This window comes from Phoxinus phoxinus (genome assembly GCF_949152265.1).
Source record: "Phoxinus phoxinus genome assembly, chromosome: 3".
Taxonomy (NCBI): Eukaryota; Metazoa; Chordata; class Actinopteri; order Cypriniformes; family Leuciscidae; genus Phoxinus; species Phoxinus phoxinus.
In genome coordinates, this window is record NC_136878.1 from 9,664,137 (window position 1) to 9,683,542 (window position 19,406).

Here is a 19,406-nt window from a genome sequence, read left to right on the forward strand (position 1 = left end):
ACTGATCTGTCACTTGTCTTGCTCACACAATCACATGTAGCACATTGTCATGGCAACAGTGCATGGCATCATCATCATCACCATGCACTTCAGTGCTGTGCTGTTTGGTTCACAGGACAAAGAAAGACTGAACAAAAATCCATCAGATTCGGATTTTAGGTTTGACATGGGCACTTTTAGGAAAGCTCTTTGGTGTGGATGATGGCTTCGTTTCTATACCCTGTGATTCTTCGGTAGTTTGCGAGTGCAAATCTTTCTCTCCTCTCTGTGCTCTCACTGACAACGAATCTTTGAGGAATCCTTCCCTGGGTTTTAAGATGCGTGTGTGTCTGCTATGCCCCAGATGCTGTTTTTGCTCCCGTAGCGGGCCTCACTGTGTGACGGGATGAATGCACTCTATAGGTGTCCTGGATTTTTGCCTGAAGATTCTGTAGACCCCACAGAGTAGACGAGAGAGAAGTACTGAGCCCTGATGAAAGCTTAGGCTCGGCGAAACTGCCTTTGTTTTTCTCACAGTCATTACTGTTTATTTCGTTCCCTATAAAAGGAATCAAACGGCCTAATAAAGCCTCTTTCGGCCGTGCCAATTAATCGAGCCTGAGACTAATCCAAACGATTTAAGAGTGAAATCCAAGAGCTGGACTCTGAAGATATCCCTCTTTACTGGAGTCGTATTGTTACCAGTTTAATTGGTTTTGGGATAAAACCTGCTGTATGAGAATGTATTTGAGAATAATCAGTGACGGGAAGAATCAGTGTGAGCAGTCATTATTTATTATGTAAGCTTATATAGACATGATTAATCTCCCAATTTAATAAGTCTATATATTATTAATAGATAATAAATCCTGAGTACTGAAAATGACATTGTTATGGTTTGTATTTATGAGGCATGAAACCAGCCAATTTATTCAAGAGTTATGTCTTTTTTCATCTGTCTCCAACAGCATAGTTTATTTTGTGTAATGAAAATTTTCATTTTTACTCAAGATTTATATGTTTTGTCTAAGTTAATGAAGTGTTGTATTTGAGGGAGATGATATTTTCATGGTGATAAATCTATTTGAATGCTTATTAAATGAATATAGAGACTGAACGAAGGTTAATTTCTGCTGTCATCTTCTGTTTACATAGAGGCGGGTCATCCTTTTAGTGTGTGAAATATCAATCGCCCAGCAGAGGGCGGGCTTGGATCATTTACACATCGATGCCCCTTCTAGTTACTGTAAAAAATATATATGGATATATAAGGCAATGGAACTACTTATGTACTTATCTAGTCTAACAATTATCATGACTGGAATATTGTTTTGCCTCTTTGAAAACCTTGCATTTATGATGTAAATTGTGTTTGTGTTTCAGACCTGAAGAAGTTCCTTCAAGAATTGTACCTGAGTGTTTTTAAACTCAGCTGTAATTCTGATAACCAACTCACCTCCGCTTCAGACAGGTACACTAGCACAGCAGACAACTGTTATTATACTATATTAAGGGGCACCAGTCACATGTAATTTGTTCTAAAAAAAAAAAGTAATATATAATTTAAAAAATGTTAATTGGTGACACTTTTAGATTAGGGTCCAATTCTCACTATTATGACTTTTGCTTCCTAATTACTGCTTATTAATAGTCAGTAAGGTAGTTGATAAGTTCACGCAGTGGGTTAGAATAAGTGATGTAGAATATGATCATGCAGAATAAGGCATTGATATGTTATTGATATGCATGCTAATAAGCATAGTTAATAGTGAGAACTGGACCCTAAACTAAACCGTTCATTTATTAATAACATAAATTGATTGCAGTTATCTGTAGTTGCATGTATGTCTGTAGTTTTGTCGGTTATCATATCATCTGATCGGCATGTGAGAATGTGATGACCCCTGATTGCCGTGATGCGTTTATTGTGGGATTTCATGTGACCAATTGTCTCCATTATGAAACAGCAATACAGTCAAAGTCCATCCTGAGGCCAAGCAAAACACAGATGGAGAGAAGACAGAGTCTCAGCCAGTGATGAGGTTTGTTTGCTGTTCCCAGAATTCCTATGCTATGAATTATGGTATTGTTACCGTTGGCAACACAAGAAATGACCTAACATGATCAGGACTTTTTAACCCACTTGTTGAAGAGCATGCAAACAGACATTAAGGTGTGACTTACTTATAAAGTTTTAAATCAGATTTTTTTTTAAATATGAGAGCTTAAGGTTTCTCTCACTTGACATTGTTCAAAAGTTTGTGGATTTTTTTGTGGATAAGATTTTTTTGTCACTTTTTTTTCACTTTACGATTCACTTTAAGAAGCTGATCATGCCATAAAAGATTTTGACATGATGACACTGAATCTTAATACAAAATTGAGGGAAAAAATTATTATTTATAGGAATCAGATTTTTTTTAAATATGAGAGCTTAAGGTTTCTCTCACTTGACATTGTTCAAAAGTTTGTGGATGGTAAGATTTTTTTTTCACTTTCACTTTTCACTTTTTTTTTACTTTACGATTCACTTTAAGGAGCTGATCATGCCATAAAAGATTTTGACATGATGACACTGAATCTTAAGACAAAATTGTGGGAAAAAAGGATTATTTATAAATAATCAAGATTATATTTTTTCACAAAAAAATACCCCACAGTAATCATAAAAATGTAGCTGCAGATCTGTTGATGTTTAAAGCTTACATACCGGTATTAACTTTGTAAAATGTGAAAAAAAAATCTGTAATGTTGCTCATTTGTTCCAAACAAGGTCTTGCCCTGTGACTCATCCACATATCAAGCCGTAGTACAGCTGTGGGCCTTTTGCATTGACCTTTATTTTCATACACTCCACCTACTAATATAGATAACAGACACAGTTTGTGGGATGTAACCCGCACAGATCCGTGTGCAAGAGTCTTCCTCCTTCATCTCCTGTCTAAACTGCTGTGCAAAAGTGTGCAGCCAGGGTGTCGTCCCAGCTGAAACTGCTCCATAGATTTACTGTCCAATCCTTATGCTGTCTTGCCCTCTGATGCACCATTGTACATCCCTCACATGTGTACAGAATGATATTACTATTATATTTATCTTCATTCCGACCTTGTGTTTTATTAGTTCCCCTGTGAGGCGAAGCTCTGCCACTACTCAACTCATCCACGAGAAGAAAGCCATGATGGATGAGATAAATGCATATTTTGTGGACAAAACAGAAGAGTTAACACTTAATTTAGCTGATGCTCTGGACCACTGTGCCAAGTGAGTTATTTTTTCATGGGGAAACACACCGGTGAAAGAGCAATCTTTGTTTTATGATTGCTTCCTTAACTGTATAACACACTTTTATATAGTTTTCAAACTGTCACTTAACTTAAAAAAAAAAAAAAAAGTAAAGTCAAAATGATTATTCCACATCACTGAATCAAACCTTAATGTGTTAATTTATACTAACAAAACTAATTGTATTAAAGCTGCAGTCCATAACTTTTGGGGGTTAAAAATGATCCAAAATAAATTTTTGAGCAAGTGCATAACCAGCCAGTGTTCAAAACTATCTGCTTGCCTTAGCTCGATTCAAAATGGTTAGCTTGTAATAATGTTTTTAATTTCAGTGGTAAAACATTATTTCCGCGGGAAATTCGAGCATGTTTTTGCGTCATTACGTCACATCTGTACACATAAAGAAGATGTCTCGGCTAGTAGGCTATATTGCGAGGATGTTGGAGGTGGAGGTTTGTAGCCTTTTCTCACAGCACTTGATATAATTAAACTTATCAATTTCATGGCGGATCCAGAAAGGTTCAAACGACAATCACCAGTGACGACTGGATATTCACCCGTTGTAAAATGCAAAAGACTTCGGACTTCGAAATGGCTACAGAAAAAAAGAGACTGCAACCGGACCTATGCGAAAACAAGTTAAAATGTTACAAACAATGTTAACAAATACAACCTTTGATTTTACTGTAATAATGTATTAGTAAATGTTGAAATTAACATTAACTAAGATTAATAAATGCGGTAGAAGTATTGTTCATTCTTAGTTTAAAGTAGTTAACTAATGGAGCCTTATTGTAAAGTGTTACCACGATTTTAATAAATGTGTCCAACCACAACAAAACAAGGACACTTGTTATCTCAGCTATAACAACATAATATATGTAAATATATCTCCTTTTGTCATTTTTCTCTCTTCTAGTAAGAGATGGGATTTGGGGGCCAGAGATACCGGTCTCTTTGTAATATAAAGTCCCTTCTAACGTAACCTCCATAACCTCAGTGGCCTCTCCAAGAGCGCAAGACTCAAAAATCCCAGACAGCACAGAGGATCCATACAGCACTCAGTGGTGCGTGTGTGTTCAGTGAATGTTTAATGGTCTGCATCGGTGCCAATACTCTAGAGAACACGGATGCAAAACCACTGTTGTGTGTGTGTGTGTGTGTGTGTGTGTGTGTGTGTGTGTGTGTGTGTGTGTGTGTGTGTGTGTGTGTGTGTGTGTTTGTGTGTGTGTGTGTGTGTGTGTGTGTGTGTGTGTGTGTGTGTTTGTGTGTGTGCTAAATGTCAACGTTAATGACCCTACAGATGCTTACAGGTGCAAGAGTGTGTGTATGCATTCAACATTGCTGTTTACAATAACATTACACCAACTGTGTGTGTGTGTGTGTGTCACCAACTGTCTGTCAAACACTCGGACAGGAGGGTGGCACGTTTGCTGGAGAAGCTGAGTCGATTTACAGAAAGCCACACGCTGAGACTTCACCCACACAACTTCCTGAGGATCTTAAACTCCCTCCAGCTGTGGAAGCTCTGCTGCCCGGATCTATGTGTGGATATAGAGGTACAAGTCTGCTGACTTAGTTACTGAGCACTTTTAAAGTCACCATGAAATCAAAATGTATAATTATTTTATTTTATTGAGATATATATTGCATTATTTATTATAAATGATTTATCCTTGCACATCATTTTTACCTCCCTCTTGCAATGACTTTTCTTCTCTGATGTGTTTACTGCCATGAGGGCGGGACAACCTGTCACTCACATGACATCACAGTAATAGCAAACCACAACCATCCAATCAATTCCCAATGGACAAAATCAAGTCCTGTCTTGGATATACGTCACAATATGAAAGAAAAGACTAATCACAACTTTCAAACAATCAGTTTCATGCTGACTTCAAATGTGATTATGCTACATTTTACTGTCACTCAATTTTCACTTTAGAGAAACAATTCGGCCAATACAATGGTTACAACATATCTGGGTCGTTTCCATTCTATAGTGGGCCAAAACAGTATTTAAACACTTAAGACACAAATGTATGAATATCTACATCAGATAACAAAATATCTTTATAATAATAATATCTTTATTAATAACATTAACACTTTTATTCAGCATTAGTGACAGAAAAGGTATAGAAAATAAAACAACATTTCAAATGAATGCTGTTCTTTTTATAATGGCTGCACAGAAATATATTTCACTTTAAAATAGAAAACTGCAATAATGTTTAACAATAGCACTGTTTATCGTTGATTAAATGAACGCAGCCGTGGTGAGACTTCTTTCAAAAACATTATAAAATCTTCCGACTTTAAACTTTGAAACGGTAGTGTATATTAACATATATATATACTGTATATATGTATTAACTGTATATATATATTAACATATATATACTGTATATATACGTATTAACGTATATATACAGATATACTGTTCAAAAGTTAATCGTCTTACATCTAATTAATGCTTTAAGTTATTAACTGAATGTCAATCTTGCCACACATGAAAAACTGAGTTTATTACATGAATAGTAGAAAGAGCTAATGAACTGTCAGCTGCAGTTACTAGTCTTTCAGTGCAGTAGTCTCTTACTCTGACAGATTAACTGCATTTTCATCCGCAAGACTTTCTTTCAGATCAGCATGGCACTTCATTAGGCCTTTTATCTGTGTGATAATGATCTTGTCAAGGATAAATACATCAAATCATTTTTATCACCAGCTTGCTTCAAAAATATTAAGCCGTCTTTAGCACACAAACCTCTTTTAGTTTCTGCTTCACTATGATTTTGCCCCCTACCAATAGCAACGACTTGGTTATTATGACCAAAGAGATTTAAAGAGATACTTCACCCAAAAGTCCTGTCAATTTTTATTCACCTTCATGTCGCTATTATTATAATTTTTTGTGGGCAACTTTTTTGTTCAGGTTTAAAACAACATAAATGTGACATAATTGTCATTTTATTTATTTATTTAACCATTCTTTTAAAGTTGAACTAACACATTGTGGACAGTTGGCTGATTTTCCTTTAATCTAATGTGTGCATACTCATTTGAGTTTTAGATTTCAGGTTTCTCCGCTTCCCTAGCAATTCCTATCCTTTAATTGTAACTGCCAAAATGTTGCTGACCTCAGATCAAGTCCAGACAGGACACCGGTAACAACCAGCCATTTGGGCCGTATAATGACAGATTATCCAGTGTGTAATAAGCTATTGTCAGGAACTGGGAGGTTAGGGTGCTAGAGGCTGGTAATTATGAGAAGTGCTCTTTTATCTTTCTCCCTGTATGTATCTTTCTCCCTGTTATTTGCAGATAGTGAGGCAGAATGTGGTAAAGATGCCCAAAGCAGAGCACGACTCATGGCTACACAACAGAGTCAGCCAATCACAGACCACCAAGAGCACTACATACAACCTGTAATCGACTTGTTTGCATTTTTTAAAAGCAGTCAGGTGATCCCGGTAATATGTCACCCCAAAAATAAGATACAAATATGAAATATTATAATATTATATTATAATATAGAAATACACAATAATTATTATATACATCAAATATAAGAATTAATATATGATTCATATCTAATAAATAATAAAGAATTAAATAATTAAATACATTTTTGCATTAACTTTATTTTCATCATTCATTTTATTTAACTTATTTGAAAACACTTTTAAAAGTGCTCTTAATAATTAAATGTATTAATAATTAATACATTTAAATGATTAAATTGTTTTAATTTAATAAGTAGATTATTATTACTGTAATGCAGTTATCATACTGCATGGACAAGATGATACGAAAGATAATACAACAAATTCTGCCACAATGTATGAATATTTAATGACTTAAATAATTACTGTGATTTATAGTTTATGAGATTTTTAGCATTGCAGTGACAAGAATTTGAAACTGAATTGTCAAGAGAAAAATTTCACAATGCGAATCTTAATGACAAAAAATATATATATATATATATATATATATATATATATCTGTTTTTACTGCCTCTACTGTCACCCATGTGTTTCTTCTTTCAGTGGGCCAACACAAACCACACAAATCCACCTCTATACACTCAATACACTTGGTTCATGTTGGCCATCAATAGTCATGTTTGTTTGGCCAAAGATTGTGACCTGTGTGTGTGTGTGTGTGTGTGTGTGTGTGTGTGTGTGTGTGTGTGTGTGTGTGTGTGTGTGTGTGTGTGTGTGTGTGTGTGTGTGTGTGTGTGTGTGTGTGTGTGTGTGTGTGTGTGTGTGTGTGTGTGTGTGTGAGTGTGTGTGTGTGTGTGTGTGTGTGTGTGTGTGTGTGTGTGTGTGTGTGTGTGTGTGTGTGTGTGTGTGTGTGTGGACTGAACCACACTAATACAGAGAACCAGACTGTGTCCCCTGAAGTCATGACCTAATTCATGAGTGTGTGTCTCATTCTTTGGCATAAAGACACAATTTGTCAAATAAACTGTGTCCGATAAAATGTCATGACCTGTGCGTGTGCCCTTTAAAATAAGCAGAATTTCAGGTGTAAAGCAGAATTTCTTATCCACCATGATAAGCTGTTCTATTTTTTCCCCTCAGTGGGAGAAACTCTGGGGTCAGAGTTCAGCCAGAAGGCCCGTGGGTAAGTGCTGTTTTCCAGACATTTCTACAATCCCTCAGCGTCTGTGTCCGGGACACATCTCCGCCTCTTTCTGGGGATTGCATTATACTTTTCCCGTTCACAGAAACACTGGCTGTTGCAATATTTGATTTGTTCAAAAGGAATGCAGCAATTTAGCCACATTAGTAACAGTACATGCTTCTGCCAAGCACTTCTGTTTGGGAGGCATGAGAGGAGACAGAAGGTTGCCCATTTGTAATATTACTTATTTAATTTGTTTTCAAATTAACAAGTTTGAGCAACATAAGAGAGAGCGGGTGTGTGCGCATATAGACATGCGTTCACTTGGTTGTTTGTCTGTGTGAGTGTGCCGAGAAATGAAGCCTGTTCTTGCGCTTGTCTACATTTCTTTTAAACGGAAATTCAATATTTACCCTTCAGTTACCAGCAGGCCCCTCTAATGTACACCGAATGGATCAGTCAAATTACATAATCAACTTTAAACTTTGTAATTCTATTTAATTTCTTATTCTTGATCTAAAAATAAATATGGTCTAATGATAAAAAAAAATTCTACTTCGAATAAATGCTGTTCTTTTAAACTGTCTATTTCTGTATCCTGTAATTTTAAACTATTTCTATATTCTGCATTTCTATTTCTGTTTACACACACACACACACACACACACACACACACACACACACACACACACACACACACACACACACACACACACACACACAAAAAAAGCAACTACTATTTTCAGCATTGATGACAACAAGAATGTTTCTCGAGCACCAAATCAGCATATTAGAAGAATGATTTTTCAGGACTAAATTACATTTTCAAATATATTAAAATAGAAAAAAAGTTATAATATTTCACGATATTACTGTTTTTAACATTTTTTGTTAAATAAATGCAGCCTTGATGAACAGAAGAAACTTTTTTCAAAAACATAGAAGGTTCATTTTTAGTGAGGCCATTTTTAGGAACCCACTTTTTAAATGATTAAAAACAAAAAGATTTTAGGAATTCCGATACGTTATTGGAAAAGCCTGTCGGGCAACATTCCTGCAAAAATCGCTGTGACATCGTGATGGTCTTGACCTTTCTGATGGTGTCGTGTGTCGCAGCGGTGATGTAAACACGACATCAGAGATCACGGTGACCCTCGAGGCAGACCTCACGACCTGCGACTGAAATACAACCTTTTAAATAAATAAAACGATCTTAAATTGAATTGAATTTAAGCTTAGCTTTAAACTGAAGTGACTGTGTATATAGTCTTACATTTACACATTTTAATAGACATTTATGGTCATCAGCTTCTAGAATATGACTTCAAAGTCCATTTTTGTCTCAAACAATCCTACGCAGGATATCATTTCCATGAGTTCAATGACTGTGTTGTTCTAGTCTGCACAACACCACACATTAACCGCAGTGAGTAGTCACAGGAAGAGAACATTTTCTGTGTAAAAGCATCAAATATGACATGTTTTGTTTCAGTCTGAATGTTTGTGGTTTTGTTGGGGTCAATGGTGATCATTCGTTGTCTGCACACCTTTATTTCAAACTGACAAGTTAGTCTGTGCGTGTGTTCCTGGTATTTAAGGAAGTTCATTCATTCATGCCCCAGCTAGAAAAACCTGGTTTATAATCTTTACAGGAAAGGAACATTGTGTAATAACTCTCCCTACTTCCTTTAGTTTTCTAGTGCTGCAATCTAACAAGGCAAATTTGACTTGAATCTTAAAAGGTGAATAAACATGGGATTATGCGCTATAATTCTGTGTGTGAAGTGAGATTTTAGGGCTTTTGAATAATGTTTGATTTAGATCAAGTGTTGTTCGTTGCCTTTTATTTGTTTCACTTTCACTACAAACTGCATTGTATGGTATCAACATACATATATGTTAGAATACATGTTAAGTGTCTTGTCCAGGGTTGCCAGGTCATATACTGTAGGTGACAAAAACTATAGCCAACTAAAAATAGCTCAAACCAGGCCAATGATCAATAAAACATTTTAATAATAATATATTTGATAGCTGCTTTCATGCATTTTTTAATTTCCTTCCATATGTCTTCTTTATGTTACATATTGTCCTTAAAATAATATGCTAATATTAAGTCAACGCAATTGGTTTAAGTGTAAATGTGAATTTTTAATAAACATGGTACATCATTCTAATATGCTGATTTGGGGCTCAGGTAATATTTCTTCTTATTGTTAATGTTGAAAACTGTGTGTGTGTGTGTGTGTGTGTGTGTGTGTGTGTGTGTGTGTGTGTGTGTGTGGCCTGGTGACTACTACAGCTTGTTGGTGTGTGAACTTTGACCTCCTCTGTAGGGTTATAATAGTGTGCATATAATACTGCTTTTAAACATGTATTCTTGTCTTTATTAGTCGTTCTAACTGTTTAATAACATTAGCAAAGGTCAAAATCATGGAAACTCAATTATTAAAATTGCATATCTTAGCTTCCCATTGTTGTCTCAGCATGATGCAATCCCATGTACTTTCTAGGGGACGTAGTGGTTGATTGTTGTGCGGCTATAAATGTGTGGTTTGATGATAGGAGTCGTCATGTTCAGGAAATGAAACCATGGCAACAGCAGAATGTGGTTTAATCAGTCTCTCTGCCTTCATCAGACAGCATGCTGCCTCAACCATGAAATGGAAGGTATAATTGTTATAGGTCTTATAGTAGCTAAAGGTTACCGGTTCAATCCCAACAGGGATCAAGATCGACACTCATGCAGTGCGGGAACATTTAGCCCAGGGTTGCTCCTGAGAGACTATTCTGTGTTGATTGTGGAGCAGCATTTGTAGAATCCATTGTGTGACACTCTAGCAAACAAACAAGTAGGGCATAGGGAAATGTGCAGACATTCATTTGTACAGAAATAGTAATTATATATATAATTATAACATAATTATAAATATAAAATGTATAATATTTTACCAGTGGCCTTAACTTTACAGTGCTCTTAACATTGTGAAATAGACAAGGACAGTGTGAAACCTACGATACACTAAAAACAGAAAAGTTTTTTCTTCATTTTTCTTCGCGGACAGACAGCAACGTTGTCAAAATGATCACCGTTCACAAGGATCTGCTAAAACAACGACAAAAAAACGCTGTATTCTGGCCAGTAGTTGCCGACGTCATTTTGTAAAAAAATTAAATATGCATGCGCATGTCGTCACCATTTTCAAAAATCATGGTGACGATAATGGCAGTTTGAAACCCGTTTTCAAAAGCGTTTTCAGGCCCCCCAAAAGCCTTTTGTTGTGTTAATAAACGGCCAAAAGAAATAAAAAGGTTTTAGTGGATAATTGTGTCGTGTAAACGGCCCCTAAAAACAGGAGTTCTTAACTCTGGCCCTCGAGGTTCACTTTCCTTCAAAGTTTTGTTCACACCTGCACAAGCTAATCAAGGTCGTCTGGATTTTCTAGAAAGTTGTAAACAGGTGAGTCTGATCAAGATCGGAGCTAAACTCTGCAGGAAAGTGACCTCGAGGGCCAGAGTTTAGAACCCCTGCGCTAAATGCTGTAGAAAGATCAGTCACATGACGTATATGGCTCAGGTTGGCTCAAAAATATTTCTAAAAACTAACTGCACTTGAATTCAAGATGGCAGCATTTAGGTGACGTACTCTCGAGTTAATTTCATGTGCCAGTGTTGAGAAACTGCCTTTGGGGTGAATGGGAATGCTAAAGATTAGCTTTTACCAGATATTTACCAGGCAATTCCTTGGGCCTAAACTATAGGTTGCTTTGGAGTTGTTTTGTTTGTTTTTTTAAGTTTCTCCTAAACAAGTATCCTGCTAAATAGCTGGTAAGGTTTATTATTTGTTTTCTTGTGGGTTGTATAATGGCAATGTTGCATTACTTTGCTAAGACAGTCTGAACAGACACTGTTATTGTAGTCTTTGTTTCTGAGCACACACAAAGCACAAGTTAAGACATATAGGAAATGAGTGTTTCAGTGAATGGAGAGTAATACAAAGCTGTCTTGTCTCGGTTATGCTTCCTGTTTTGGTCATCTTGTTGGTCATGCAGACGGGGAGGGTGTTGACACCCTCCCCCCTTATCTCGCACTTACTCATACATGTGTCTCAGCACCACACTATACACACACTCATACTAATTTTACACCAGGACTGTTTTAAGAAACAGACACTTGTGGACATAGTTGAAGGGCCGTTTTCCCAGTACAGCTAGAGGTATTTAAGTGGAGGGAGAAAAATATGAAAATAAAAATTGTAATGTAAATATGTTTATTCTGACCAAAACTTGACAATAAAGCTAATACTCTAGGGCCCGGTTTCACAGACAAGGCTTGGGCCTTAGTTCAATTAGGACACTTACGTAGCTTTTATAAATATCCCTTATAAAAACACATTACTGGTTTGAAACTTGAGACAAAACACTGGCACTGACATATTTTAATGTCAGTGCAAGTTGTTTTTAGTTAAAACAGTTCAAACATGCATTTTAGTCTGGAATTAGCCTTAAGCCTTTTCTGTGAAACCGGCCATAGGCCTCCTGGATAAGTGGAGATTTTATGTCAAATAATTGAATTTACACATTGAAAAATACTATACATTCAGAATGTCTTGTAATGCAAGAAGGACAATCAATCCTAGTAAGTTTTTTTCTTTTGTCATTGTAAGCTTGTATTTCTGGTCTTGGTGACAAACCGAGTAAGCATGAAACCATGCGCAACACGCACACCTGTACAGGAAAGACTGGCAGTTATTCTCTCGGTATTGCTTCCATTTTTCGTTTTACATGAACTGATATGTCATGTGATGTGGCGGTTATTCTGCCATTCACATAGGATTAAGAAAATTAGCTGAATTATATTGGTAAAAGTGTATCATCATGATATAAGATAATACTTGTACTGCCACTGATTGATTCTTTTGGTTCAATCTATATGCTTTTATGAAGTTCGGTGTGTTGTTTCGGTAAATATAATTGTGTCTTTTAAAGATGAAAACACTCTTTCGCATGAAAACACTCACAAATTCTGAATGTTCTTCAAAGACTTGAGAACTTAATCTCTGTGAAAGCTGTTGCCCTGTTTGACCTTCTCCATCACATGTCTCATCCCTCTCTGAGCTGAAAAATATTCGGCATAAAAGCTTCTTCACAGCTGACTTTGATCCGTAATGCATCCCAGCATGGTTTCTCCTTCTGATCTGATGCATGTTTCTGTGCCGAGACGGAAATTTGTGTTTGCGTTGACGTCAGGCAATATGTAAATTCTGGATACATTACTTTTCTAAGATATCAGTCTTTCAATTTTCATCTGGCAGACAATACAATTGTCAATAGAAGGAGGGGTGCAGTACGCAACCCAAAGTATGACCTATAAAAACACCCAGAATGCCCAGTCGACCTCTCTCAACAACCCTAGCATTGTGGTGGAGGGTTTTTCATGAACAAGCAAAAAAAAAATGTGAAAAATCTAATGTGGTAGTTTGTTATTTTTATGTTTTCACTTTCCCATGTTTAAAGTCAGATGTGGATAGTCCCTGAAACTGAGACTGGTGGGGCATTTGTGGGTATTTCCCAGTGTCCCATCAGCTGCTGGCATCCTTATAACTTCTGTAACTGTGGCTGTAAGATGAGTTACTGTAGGATTTATCTCAATCACCCAAGGTGATGATAGTGTCATTTTAAGAGCTTGAGTTACATTCTAATTTGAGCCTGTGCTTTAGTATACAGGCCTATAAGTATATTTTGAGAATTAACGATGATGTTACATGTCTGACCAAAGATTTTGTTAATCCATAGTCAGTAATGTTAGCATATGTAGGCCTTTCCATGTGGTATGTCTTAATTCTATGATGTCTATTTTAGCTCACATGAAACAAAAACCCACAATCCACGCCTTCCGCTCTTCTGCGCTGTCATGAAAGTAACTTTGCGATATCAAACGACATGAATTTTCTCACCTCAACTTCACCTGATGTAACTTACAAGATGAGACGAGATGCACCACAATGTGGTATTATAAATACGACAAGTGTATGAAGGTGTAGTTTTTTCTTTAAAAAAAAAAAGTTTGGTGAAAATGTTTTGTTTGAAAGAGAACCATCACATTTGTTGATTGTACACTACCGCGCAACACTTTGGGGTTAGTAAAATAAAATATATTTTATTCAGCATTAAATTGATCAAAAGTTACTAAAGTAATTTATAATGCTATGAGATTAATATTTCAAATAAATGCTGTTCTTATAACCTTTTCTGTTATCAAAGAATCCTGAAAAAATGTGATCACGGTTTCCACAGAAAAAAATATTAAGCAGCAGCACGACTGTTTTCAACATTGATAATAAGAAATGTTTCACCACCAAATCAGCTTATTCAATTGTTTTCTAAAGGATCGTGCCATTGCAGGCACTAAAGACATTGTTTTAACTTGCAACAATATTTCACAGTATTACTGTTTTACTGTATTTTTAATCAGATGAATGCAGCCTTGGTGAGCATAAGAGTCAACTTGCAATATCTTTAAAAGTGTGGTGTCACCTGGAATTTAAGTCCCTAAGGGGTTTTGGAGATCCTCCTCCCCTGTCTCCACCCTACTCTGAGAAACCAAGCTTATTGAATTAGCCTGGGGATAAAAAGGTGTAAACCATCCTACACCACCCTTTGGTCACAATACATTGCGTTCCATCCCAGTTTGCACACTTTTGACTGAAACTCGGGTAACATTTCAACAGGTATATAGAAACTTTTTGCAAAAAGAACAGAACTTCTATTGCCAGCGTCAACATGCCTCTGTGAGTAATCAGATTAAAAAGTAGTTTTGACATGATTGGCGTTGTGTAATCATTTACATTTGAAGCCTATCTTATCACCTCTTGTTTTAGAAAAGCACAGAAAGCAGATGGCAAAGTCCCAAGGGCAACTTGACATGGTACTGGAACCAAAAATACTCACCATTCGCACAAGCACTCTACGTGTACATTCGGATACATTCAGGGTAAAGAAAGTTAATGGTGATTTTCCAGTTTAGATAACGCACATATTTACCACTAAATTTGATTAAAATCATTCAATTTGATCATTAAAAATCACCCCACCAATCTTAGTAAAGCAATTGAGTGCATAAAAAAAAAAAAAATTACCTAAACATTTAATTACCGGTTGTCCTCATGTTGTTCCAAACCTGTATGACTTTCTGTGATACAAAAACAAGATGCAATTAAAAATACAAATTACAATTAATGGAGATATTTTAAAGAATGTCGGTAATCAAACAGTTGACGGTAGCCATTGATAGGACGAATACCGCCAGATGAAAGAAACTCATACAGGTTTGGAACAACTTGAGGGAGAGTAGATGACAAATTTGATTTTTGGGTGAACCATCCATTTAAAGTCAATGAGGTCCAGTAGTTTAAGACCCAGTTTAATGGAACACTAACACCTGAAACAATTTTTTTTTTTTTAAAAGGCGGTGTTCTGCAAAAGACAAAATAGGTTTGGAATGATACGCATTTAAAAAAATATCGGGTGCACTATCCCTTAAAGGGACCTAGAAATGCATGGAACTGAAAGACGATAAGAGCTCTGGCACGTTCAAATTCCAAAAGTCAGACAACCACGCATGTTATGCAATGCAGATTTTTTTAATGCAATATGATTGAGGAGAGCATTTACAATAAAAATAAGTTTTACATTAAGCATTCGATACGGATTTTATTACAGAACTCTAGAAAAGAGAGATGCACAAATAAATAGATCTACTTTTTAAAACGATTAGCCCCCCCATCCCCTTCCCCGACAAAAATACTGAGTTGCGTTAGAACTGTACATAGTGTCGCGGCAAATCTTGCTCACAGATAGACCTGCAGTATTAGCCTTAAAGCAATGCCTTTGGTCTAAATCGCAAGAAGAGTTATACGCTACTGTCATGCTATCGTTATGAAGCATATGGCAACCACTCACAATAAAAGAGCAAAGGCAGGCGTATTGGATATTGTATGCAACTTTCAGACACTAATCAGTTGGGGAAAGAGTTCAGTTGCAAACATGTCATCCCAAGAGCCCTCAGAGCAGAGAGGGGATGAAATGTTGCTGAAGGGGGAGGGAGATCTCTCGTATCCAGAGTCACTGTACGCATCCGTCAGACACGGAGCCTTCTCGTAGCCGCTGAAGGAAGCAGCGTCGGAGAGAAAGTCGTCAACGAAGTCTGGATTCTGATCCGTCTCAGGGATGACCACTTCCTCTGGTTCGTCTTTAACGGACACCGTTTGGACTTCACACTCGATTTCTTCATCGACCTCAGAGAGGACAACGGAATCCTCATTTTTGACTTCGCAAATGCTCTCCTCGCTCACCACCTCAGCGGGTTTGGTGTAGATGTGGTCGAAGTGGATCAGTTCATTAAGGGCTTCCAGCTTAACTGGTGCGGGCCCCAAAGCCGTAGGTGGGGAGGCAGGTATTTGCTCTCCTGCACCCCCAACCAGCTCAAGCTGCTGGGCTTCCTGTGCTTCTGTGAGATCTGTCTTGAGGAAGAGCTCTGGGTCAAGGATGTCCAGAATACCAAGCAAGAGATCAGACTGCAGGAGACATGAAAATTCAAAGTTCGTTATTGTCAGTACAGTAAAAAAGTCATTAGTGAGACGAAACGCTCAAGGCCAATGAGATTTGCTTGCAGTGTAAACAGTCAATGATCTCAGAAAACCAAGAGCCAAAACTGCAGGATATTTACCTCAGTGTCTGCAGGGCCAGGGCTGTGAGTATCCATGGTGAAGTCTTCAGATTTGGGGACTGCTGGGTCTGCACCTGCTGCGGAGGCACACGTAGCCTGAGTGCTGCGGACTCAGAAGACCCGGTCACCAAACCCAAATCGCTCACTGCGGACTCTAGTACCTGAACCTAAAAGAGAATGAGAGGCGTAAGTGGGAAGTGGAAACAAACACAATACTGTACAGCTCTGTTAACCACCCGTTTAGCAACTACCAATAGAATGACAAACCCAGTGTGATTGACAGTCTTTTTACCTGCTCTTTTTCTTCCAAGGTATCCAACCCCAGTCTCTGTCTCAACTCTTCATTCTCACAGATCAGATCGCTCGTCTTTTCTAGCAACAGCCTGTTCTCGACATGGAGTTTCTGATTCTGTGGAAAACATGTCAAAATTAAATCTTAATTCTGAGCAACAAAGGGAAAAAAAAAAACTGCTTTGCACATTAAATGGAACTAAAAGGAAGAAGAAGAAGAAGAAGAAGAAGAAGAAGAAGAAAAAACTGATAAGGGTCAGTCAAAGTACCTCGAGCTCCAACTCCAAAACTTGCTGCTCTAACTCCCCCATTTTGGCCTTTTTTCTGTCTCTTGCTGTCTGTGCAGCAACTCTGTTCTTCAGTTTCCTACAAATAAAATTGTACAGGTTTAACACACATTTTTGGCTAAACAATAAATATAAGATTTATCTGGGACATGACATTTTTTTTATGAATTATACACTTCTGTTGATTCAATTTATATTCATACATTCCTATAACTACTTTATATAAAACAAACTAGACATGTCCTTTTTATTAAGCAACCCATTTTGGCAGGTCAGGCAGTGTTGAGGAAATGGCGCATGCGCGGTCATATTCCTGCCACGCAGGCAAGATGTGGATACATTGATTCAGAGGGGGAGGGACTGACCGGCAAAACCCACTAATCTTGGCTGGGACTCAAAACCTTCCATATGGAAGTGTCAAATTGGTTCATTCTTAGCCATTTATTAAGTTTACATACAAGAACGTCAATATATGGAGGTACATGAACCTAAATATGGGCACATGGATTATTTCGGTTTAACCCGGTTTCAAACCAACTAAATATTAAAGACTGATGAAAATAAATCCCAGCTCGTCTCACCTTCTAAGTTGTTTTTCCTCTGGACTCAGATGTGTGAGTCTCTGCCTTTTTCGCATTGGTTGTCCAGAGATGGTGGAGTCGGAGTCTGAAGAGGCTTGGCTCGGTATCATGACAGATATTGAACGGCTGTATCCGCCCTGTGTTGAAGCGCTCTGTTTTCCCGATATCAGAAGGACTTTGTGGGCTCCTCCGGTCCCTGCTGTAACTACGACCATGTTGTATGATTTTCTGGATTAGGATCTGTGTAAAGACCCCTTTTTCTGTATTGTTTATGGGAAGGGGAAAATGTCCCAAAAAAAATCGTCTTTATTTCCCGTATTAACTTCCCCCTTCGATCTCTGAACATTGAAGAAGTGGAAACGCTCGCGTTCTTTTTCTACCGTCGTGGTGCGCTGCGATTGGCTGGCTGGACCACTGACGTATTTGGACGTCAGTCTTTCCTTGGGTTTAAATAGCTGACGCAAGTTTCATGTTTACGCCGTTTTGTTTTCATACTAATGAAATTACATTTCATATGGATATTTTTTTTAACAAAGATGTGAAGACGTGAACACTCTTCTGAAAATGTTTATTTGCAGAATGTGACCTTATTCATTTCGATCTAATTGCAGATAAATTCAACAAAAATGTGATGAAGCCTAAAAGGACTAAAGCCATGTTCATTATTTTTATAGAAAAAAAACAAACATTGTGTTGAGTTGCTTCTTGGTTTAAAAAAAAAAAAAACAGCAAAACGAAGATTGTTATGTAAAACTTTCTCTCCCTTAATTTTTCATTTTCCTTTTTTCAACTCAAATTGTTGTATTTTGCTTGTTGACATTACAGTTGATGAAATTCATGTGTTCATGCAAATTGCAATGCTTCTGAAACTATTTTTATTCCAAGAAAAGTACTACATTGTATATGTTGAATTTAACTATTACATGGTGATTGCATCAGAAAAATCTCTCTGTTTTAATCCCCTCATTCATTAGGAAACGAGATCAAGTGATTAAGATCCCGTTCAGCTTTGTTTTGAAGGCATGTTCATTTTTATCCCTATACAATTTGAAGGAGGTTAAATTAGCTGTAATTGGAACAGGCTCATTTGCAAACATTTACTTGAATGAAGACGTAGGTCTACCGTCAAAGCAACAGCTGAACAAAGGAGAATCCCTGAGGCTTTCATGTCCTAAAAATCCTTCCTGAGAGTGAGAGTGGAGGCAAAGTTTGGACAGCATAAATTTGCATGAAGACTATGTTTGTGAAAATACTTTTGCACGTGACTCTGATAATGGGATCTCTAGTAAATATTTTAGAGTTAAGTTGATAGAGTCATCCTTTAACATGATTTAATTTATCCATCTGTTTATGTTAATTGTGCGGGAAGTTTCATCACATGGTTTCAGGATTTTTATAGTTTGAAATGTAGAAGTAGGCTACATTTGGAATAGCCTAAATTGTATATGATCTACAGGTGGTCCCCCGTATAAGCATCCTGTAACGGTACAGGAATTGTGTATTAAAGGTGTAGCTGTGAGCAGTTGAATGAGAAGTCTGTCACCTCAACTTCTATGTAGGTTTGTGTGGGGAGCAAACAGCGGTTGTTTGCTTTACACACTACTATAGCCATTCAATCAAC

General features: G+C 37.1%; 1 protein-coding gene and 1 long non-coding RNA gene across 2 annotated transcripts; one reads left to right on the forward strand and one right to left on the reverse strand.

Annotated features, from left to right (window-relative positions):
- Positions 1 to 1,163: 1,163 nt before the first annotated feature.
- Positions 1,164 to 4,304, forward strand: LOC306995609. Its single transcript, XR_013796899.1, has 4 exons — positions 1,164 to 1,450; positions 1,947 to 2,021; positions 3,100 to 3,240; positions 4,181 to 4,304. It is a non-coding gene; the product is annotated as an uncharacterized lncRNA (long non-coding RNA).
- Positions 4,305 to 15,361: 11,057 nt separating this feature from the next.
- xbp1 (X-box binding protein 1) lies at positions 15,362 to 18,210 on the reverse strand. Its single transcript, XM_079608597.1, has 5 exons — positions 17,786 to 18,210; positions 17,187 to 17,283; positions 16,919 to 17,035; positions 16,627 to 16,793; positions 15,362 to 16,474 (listed from the first exon to the last, which is right to left on the reverse strand). Exons 1-5 carry the CDS (start codon positions 17,998 to 18,000, stop codon positions 16,291 to 16,293), a joined length of 780 nt encoding a protein of 259 aa, XP_079464723.1. The 5' UTR covers positions 18,001 to 18,210; the 3' UTR covers positions 15,362 to 16,290.
- Positions 18,211 to 19,406: the final 1,196 nt, after the last annotated feature.